This window comes from Diaphorina citri, unplaced genomic scaffold, assembly GCF_000475195.1.
Source record: "Diaphorina citri unplaced genomic scaffold, Diaci psyllid genome assembly version 1.1 scaffold4333, whole genome shotgun sequence".
Lineage (NCBI taxonomy): Eukaryota > Metazoa > Arthropoda > Insecta > Hemiptera > Psyllidae > Diaphorina > Diaphorina citri.
The window spans coordinates 1-7,171 of record NW_007381732.1 but is presented as its reverse complement, the minus strand read 5'-3'; the positions used below and the strand labels follow the sequence as shown (position 1 = coordinate 7,171).

Sequence of the window (7,171 nt, the reverse complement as noted above, 5' to 3'; positions counted from 1 at the left end):
TGAATGTACTCCGGTTCCTGTGATGTGAACTGCTTCTGCTTCTAGAACGTGAACGGAAATAAGGACTATTATTATCATACACAAGTCACAAAATATTGGATTTTAAAAGATAATTTAGTGAAAAATAGCACTAGTAGGTAAATACAAAATGGATAAAATAAGTACCTTACTTATGGGTTATTTAAGAAAAAGGTTTTAAGAAACAGAAACAAAAGTAGGTAATAATCAGAATTCAGGTAAATAAAACTGATAAGGTAAAACAAAAAATGAAATGGCCATTTATCGTAAAAATCAGTAATTTATCTCCTCAATTAGGAAGCTTAAATGTTAAAGTTCGTTTTAAAATTAATCTCAATCGATCTATTAAATCACACACCACACGGTTATTTAGAAAGTCCATAAGAAACAGAAACAAAAGTAGGTAATAATCAGAATTCAGGTAAATAAAACTGATAAGGTAAAACAAAAAATGAAATGGCCATTTATCATAAAAATCAGTAATTTATCTCCTCAATTAGGAAGCTTAAATGTTAAAGTTCGTTTTAAAATTATTCTCAATCGATCTATTAAATCACACACCACACGGTTATTTAGAAAGTCGGTCCAATCGTTTGGGAAGAAAAAGCGAAACTTACGATTTCAGTGTTAATCATTATTCACAGAAGGCAAAGATAGTGCCATTTTAAGGTCACAAAATAAAGTGAATCGTCTGTGTACAAAGTGCAATGTAATACGTCAGATTGGATGAGTGAGGATAGAATTAGAAAACGAAGCGATTGAGATGGAGTGTCAATCGAATTACATCATTGGGAACTGCATTCAATTAGCACAATATTAATCCCACAATGATGTCGATTAAAAATAAATAAGGTGTACTCATTCTACAGGGTACGGCTGTCAAATATGTCTGGGTTATCCGATGTATAGGGTCGCCTGAGTCTCCTGACTCCAATGTAACGAAGAATCAACTTCAAGATCAAGACGCTCTGTTTCAGTCAAATTCGACGTTGAAGAGAAAATCCTGGTTCTAGGAAAGTGACCCAAGACAACAAAAGATACACTGGCTACAGAACCTCAGAAAATGTTTGGGAAACCTCCTCAGAGCTTTTCCAAAGTCGAATTTTGGATCGGATAAGCACCGCGATCCTGAGGCTCTCATGAAAATGTTGAAATTTGAAAATATCATCCCTTACCAGGACTTGAGTAACGTTCAGTTGTTACTTATTTTATGCCACTATCACTATACTAGAACTTGAGATTTTCCCAATCAACAACGAACTTTTCGCCTTCCTAGCGTTTGGCACACCCTTAGGCCCGGAAAAACATGTCCTAAATTCTAATTAGTTTTATTTACTGCTCTCGTATCGTTTTTACAAGTCGTCTATAAACAAAAGATCTATCTATCTAGTTAGAGGTACCTATATTTATCTACCTCTTTATATTTTAAAATACCTATGTGACGTCCATCCAATCATCCTCCAATCGAGCATACAGCGACTGGCCGAACGTGTGGCATTCAAAATTCTGCTTCTCCAACAGATCACAAATGTTAAATCCGCACAGTTTGGTGATTACCTGGAAGGGTGACTGTAAGTCCTGTGCTGCTCATGTGGAGTGCACTCCGCTTAGTCAATATCCCAGCTTTGATTCCCAGAACCAAGAAAAATGACGGAAAAAAAATCCTATGGCTTCCATTTCCTTGCCTCGCCTCGGGCTTGAACCATCAAATTTCGGATTCGAAGTCCACCCTGCTAACCACTACACTACCGAGTAGGTATCATTACTATACCTAATTGTTGCTACCGAAAAGATCCTCAAAGAAAATCAGAAATAATAATAATAATAATAACTAGGTAGGTATCTGCCAGTTGCAGACAATCTAGTTGCAAACAAACATACATAGCGCTATATCGCGGGTTCGATTTCCGCCCGGGCCGGATTTTATCCTAAACAGATAAGATTCATTCTCGGAACGGCTCGGCTGACTTTTTCCTTCTCTCTTCGCTTTCAGGACAATAATACCTTAGCACTCTTATTAGCAGTTACAGTTCCCTCTATCAAACCTCTTAGACATAAATAAATACTAGTAAATAATATAGTTACCTACTTTTTCAATTTTCATACTTACCTACCCTCAATTATTTATGTGAGAACATGCCATCTTTCGTTGATTGACAAATTATGTATCGAAAGCATCACATGAATTTAGACATGATAAGCACCTTTGCCAAATACCAATCAATTTCATTTTTTGGCCCTCAATCAAATCTCGGTCGCAATTTTCTCGCTTTTAGTTTTAAAACTGATATGGGAGTTGACCTATAGCCATGTTTAGGCTTCCATAAATGAAACTTCCGTAATCAAGCGGTCAGCCCTAAATATTTCTGAGCCCAAGGTTGATAGTTCGAGCTTCAGCTGTGGCGAAATTCGTAGGAAATTGTTTGGTACAAGACGATCAAAGCTGATAATACCCATGTATTCTATGTATGCCAAGCCACTTAGTGTTACCACGTGATTTAGATCATTTAGGTACCTACTTAAGAATGCACGTTTACTCCAGCGGTAACGCGCTTACTTTCTTCCCATGCAGAAGGTACCTACCAGGTTCGACTCCTAGAGGCGACAAAAATATTGAATTTCGGTAACTGATAAGCACCACAGCTACAGCATTAAAGAATTTAGGCCTTCTAAAGCTTGCTTTTAGCTTGAAAACTATTGTTGATGGTGGAAAAAAAAAATTATTGAGTTTTGATAACCAAAAACATAGAAATATTTGTGAAAGAGGAATGCAAGAAAATATTGTCCAAGTGCCATTGTATTTCTGCATAGAAGGTGCCTAAATTAGGTAGGTAGGTAGGTATAGGTATGCAAAAAGGGTTGCAATAAAATAGATGCACTGACTTGGCGTAGCATTTTCCTCAAATTTGATTTAGATGCTGCTCTCTATTGGATTTTAAAATAACTAGTAAGAAATGCCCTGACCGTGAGAGAACGAAAAATGCTGTTGTTTTTTCAAGTAATTTTTAGTTTTCATGTTTAACTTCGAAGGATTTTACATCTTTTATGAAACCAGAGGAATAGAAGTTTCCAGAAAGATATTTTATTATTATTTATTTATTTTTCTTAGTAAATAAAAAATAATGGTTTGTAATATTTTAAAAAAATATCAATTAAAAAGAATGTTATTTAAAGTTGATTCTATTTGTTTATTATTTTCAGACTGGCTTGGAAAGAATTGGGAGACATGTCCAGCAAAGATGCCATGTCAAATTTCATAGATCTCTTGGACCTCAAATGTATCCTATTCAAACCCTACATTGATGCTCATGTTGCTCAAAAAGAAGAAGAAAATAGAAAAGCTCGGGAACAAATCGAGAGAGAAGAGAAAGTTAAATCAGAACAAGTCAATGGAAATGAAGTTAGTCAGGAAACATCTATAGAGGAGAAAAAGAGGAGGCTTATTCAAGATGCCCTCAATCAGCAAACATATGCACAGTTCAGAGCATATGCTGAAGACCAGGTACCTATATGGATATGTATTGTTTGTTGTGAAAGCCTAAAAAAAGTGCTATCTTAACTGCTCTAAAGTAATTCAGGTATTTGGCAAATAAGTATTCAGTACAAACAGGTTAAACAAAATGAAGCACCTAGGTAGAGAAAACATAGGTAGGAGGAATTTTTAATTGTGTTGAACATACTTAATTGCTTGTCAGAAATATTGTTCCTCAATTATTACCCCTAGATAAATTTTATGACTTGACTTGGACTTGAACCACCAACCTCCAGATCCAAAGTCCAGCATGTTAACCACTGCACCACTGAGGTTGGTAGAGTTCGCAAAGCTCAGGTACGGTTCGGCCGTTATTCCGGACCAAAGTTCCCCTATTTAGAGCTATACAGGGAAAAAGCTCAAAAAGAACTATACAATACCTGAGATTTCTTCCTCTGGAGTCTGAACTATGCCAGAATCAGCAAAATATCACAATTATAACCTGAACACACCCAACATTTTTGCTTGTATAATTTCAGTTCCCTGGTAATCCAGAGCAACAAGCAGTCCTAGTGCGTCAGCTTCAAGATCAGCACTATCTGCAATACATGCAGCAAATACTTCATGCTCATGAGCAGCAGAATGCTGATAACAAAGTGATAGATGTTATTGCTGATTCTGGCATAGTTCAGACTCCAGAGGAAGAAATCTCAGGTATTGTATAGTTCTTTTTGAGCTTTTTCCCTGTATAGCTCTAAATAGGGGAACTTTGGTCCGGAATAACGGCCGAACCGTACCTGAGCTTTGCGAACTCTCTTTGATCTTTTTCAAAGATTTGGCGTTAAATAGAGGCCGAACCGTATATTTTTCGATTTCTAGGTATTTTGATGCTCCATTCCTCCATCATCCCCATTTTTTTGGACACATCTTGGGTTTTAAATTCACAAGTTCGCAAAATCTCATTGGTTGGTTTTAAAAGTTTTGCTTGGAATTCAACCAAACATAAATCAATTCTATTAATTCAACGAAGTTCAAACTCACCAAACCTATTTCTGTTAACAGAAATAGGTCCAGCCAACATGTGGACACTAACCAACATCAAATCCTTCAAAGAACACATCAGGAAAGAAGGAGGAGATGCCATTATCAAAATTGGACATGGTGAAACAGTCACGGTAATTATTCCTTCTTCTCTGTCTTAGGATCTTGGTTGATATCAACTGCTGGTAATTGGCTATCAGGTCATTTTCCTATGTGTTCTTATCTGGAATTAAAACAGTCAGCCAATCGGATCTGCGGGTGCCGGCTGCTTTAGCCCATGATAGCTTATTGACAATTCTTCAATGGATGTTCAATTATGATGTAGCAAAAGCTGTTACACTTAAGCTTTGGTTTGCATCCTGTTTCCACTGCTACTCGTACTAATAACGTAGAAAACCACTTTTTTTTTACCCAACACTTTTTTTTAAAAAAAAAAAAACTTTGAGGTTTAATTTTATAAACCAGTTTTTGCAGGAAAAGAAGTATCCAAAAAAATATTTTCGTAATCAACATACCTATAAATAGGTCCTGATGCATTTTAACCCGATATTTTTGTAAGTAAATCAAATTGAGTGTCCAAAATTCACAGAAATTTCAATCTTTTGAGGATTTATAGCCAGGATCAGAGTTTAAATTGCTTAGTTTAACTCTTGGATCAAGCAATCTGATTGGTTAACTTCAAACTTTAAGCCAATCAGGTTGGCTAATAAAAGAGTTAAGCTTTCAAACAAATTTCAAACTGATTTCCCTTCTTTCCCCTACAGGTTCGAGTTCCTACACACGAAGGCGGTTCGTGTCTCTACTGGGAATTCTGCACCGACCATTACGATCTCGGGTTCGGCATTTACTTCGAGTGGAACAAATCGCCTACTAACCAGGTCTCCGTGCATGTGTCGGAAACAGATGACGAGATGATTTCCGATGTGGACGCGGCTTATGATGAAGAAGAAGATGATGAAGATAATTCTGAGCTGGATTATGAGGATGAATATGAGAATGAAGATGAGGAAACTCAGTGTAAGTCTCTTTGTTACTTTCTTTTAATAATGCCCGGGGCCACAAAGTGAGTTTAAACTCACTTTATGGTCATGGACCTTAGGTAAAAATAGGTGCCTTACCCCAAGAATTGCTAGGCCAATAATGATTGGTTTAGCGCTAGAATCTAGATTATGATCTAGCGACATTATTAAAACGAAAATTTCTTTGCTACATAGAGGGAGAGGGAGCTTAAACAATGTAAAATAGTGAGGGAACCTAAAGAACGTAAAATAGTACCTAAATCAAACAGCCCGAATTGTCAAGATTGGTAAATGGGTGGAAATATCCGTTTTTAGATCCCCTGAGTAAAAAAAAGGAATTTTTTGCCCATCTGTACGTACGAATCCCGGGGTCTGATTTAAAAATAATTTCCAATTACCGTTTCTTCCTCCTGTATTCTTCCAGTGTACCAAGGACAGAAGGACACGGAAAGCGGCCGCACCGGTTCGCAGCCTCGCAAGACCACCAAGATCGTCAACCGGTCTCCTTTCTCCATCATTTCTCCCATCATGAGACGCGACTGCCATCAGGAGGTGTACGCGGGATCCCATTGCTATCCGGGCGAGGGTGTGTATCTGCTGAAATTCGACAACTCCTATAGCTTGTGGCGATCCAAGACACTGTACTATAGAGTTTATTATACGCGATGAGAAGAGTGAGTTGAGAGATTGGTTGTAGCCAGATCCACAGTGTCTGTGTCTTGTTGATTTTGAGACTTTCAAGCTGGGTCCACACTTGTGTTGAATGTGTTGATTGACAATTGTATATTTTTATTATTATTATTTTTTTGAAATATTCCAATATAAAATTTAAATAGAGACAATTATAAAATTAACAATCTGTGCCTACGGTATAGATGTGTTGGAAAATAAGGTGTGGGTAGTGGATTGTTGATCAACAGGAAATAAAATGTGGACCGAGCCTTATGTTAGTCATTTCTAAACGTTTTTAATCTAGCATTTTAAACCCAGAAAATATATAAAAATAGACTAACACAAAGTTTGTAAAAAAATCAAAATGTGACTGTAGACCCTTGGAAACTGTAGACCTGGCTGTAAAAGTCCAATCTTACCAAACAGACTGGGAAGTGGGAAGGTTGCTTTTCGCTATCCTAAATGTCAAAACTAGAGGCCTATTCCACAAAGGACTTTGCACTCCTCGTGCAGCTAAATTTGACAAACGGTTCGTTTTTTTCTGCCCAAGCAGTGAGAAGTTCGTGGAATATACCTCCATACTCTGCAAAACTCTTCTCTCTGCATTTTCTTTCTCGTCAGAGTTTCTTTGTGTTATTGTTCAGGTTTCTGTTGATAGAGTCCCTGTTGTGTTCAGTAAGTCGATGTTATTCCTTCCTTATTTTAACTACTTGTGTTTAGAACGCAGCCCAAAGTTTCTTTTGGCTGGAATAAATGTTTCATCTGGATGGATCTGTGGTTTCAAGATTGGTTTTTCTCCAAAATTGCAGATCGAAAAGTTTCCATTCTCTTGTGAAATCAATGTTTAAATAGAAGATTTTATGGAGACACTTGGTCTATCAAATTGGAGATCCTCTTTTAAGGCATTTTAATTTAAGCAGAAATGCTTAGCACAAATTTCGTTCCTCGA

General features: G+C 37.0%; 2 protein-coding genes across 2 annotated transcripts in view; one reads left to right on the top strand and one right to left on the bottom strand.

Annotated features, from left to right (window-relative positions):
- LOC103520968 (uncharacterized protein K02A2.6-like) overlaps nt 1-1,609 on the bottom strand; it is a gene marked incomplete at its 3' end in the record, with an annotated part of 5,834 nt that extends 4,225 nt beyond the window's left edge. Inside the window, exon 1 of the mRNA XM_008486069.1 lies at nt 1,576-1,609. Within this exon, the coding sequence (XP_008484291.1) occupies nt 1,576-1,609 (34 nt within the window). The remainder of the gene's footprint in view (nt 1-1,575) is intronic.
- Nucleotides 1,610-3,223: 1,614 nt separating this feature from the next.
- On the top strand, nt 3,224-7,127 carry LOC103520967 (Golgi resident protein GCP60). The gene is made up of 5 exons (XM_017448671.2): nt 3,224-3,520; nt 4,030-4,204; nt 4,553-4,665; nt 5,296-5,548; nt 5,975-7,127. The coding sequence occupies exons 1-5, from the start codon at nt 3,245-3,247 to the stop codon at nt 6,217-6,219; spliced, it is 1,062 nt and encodes a 353-aa protein (XP_017304160.1). The 5' UTR covers nt 3,224-3,244; the 3' UTR covers nt 6,220-7,127.
- Nucleotides 7,128-7,171: the final 44 nt, after the last annotated feature.

What these genes read in the sequence shown, in the direction of transcription:
- LOC103520967 (XM_017448671.2), top strand. Translation starts at nt 3,245, where the DNA reads ATGTCCAGCAAAGATGCCATGTCAAATTTCATAGATCTCTTGGACCTC. An exon ending in GAGCATATGCTGAAGACCAG is followed by an intron (nt 3,521 to 4,029) that starts GTACCTATATGG and finishes GTATAATTTCAG; the next exon opens with TTCCCTGGTAATCCAGAGCA. An exon ending in TGAAGATGAGGAAACTCAGT is followed by an intron (nt 5,549 to 5,974) that starts GTAAGTCTCTTT and finishes GTATTCTTCCAG; the next exon opens with TGTACCAAGGACAGAAGGAC.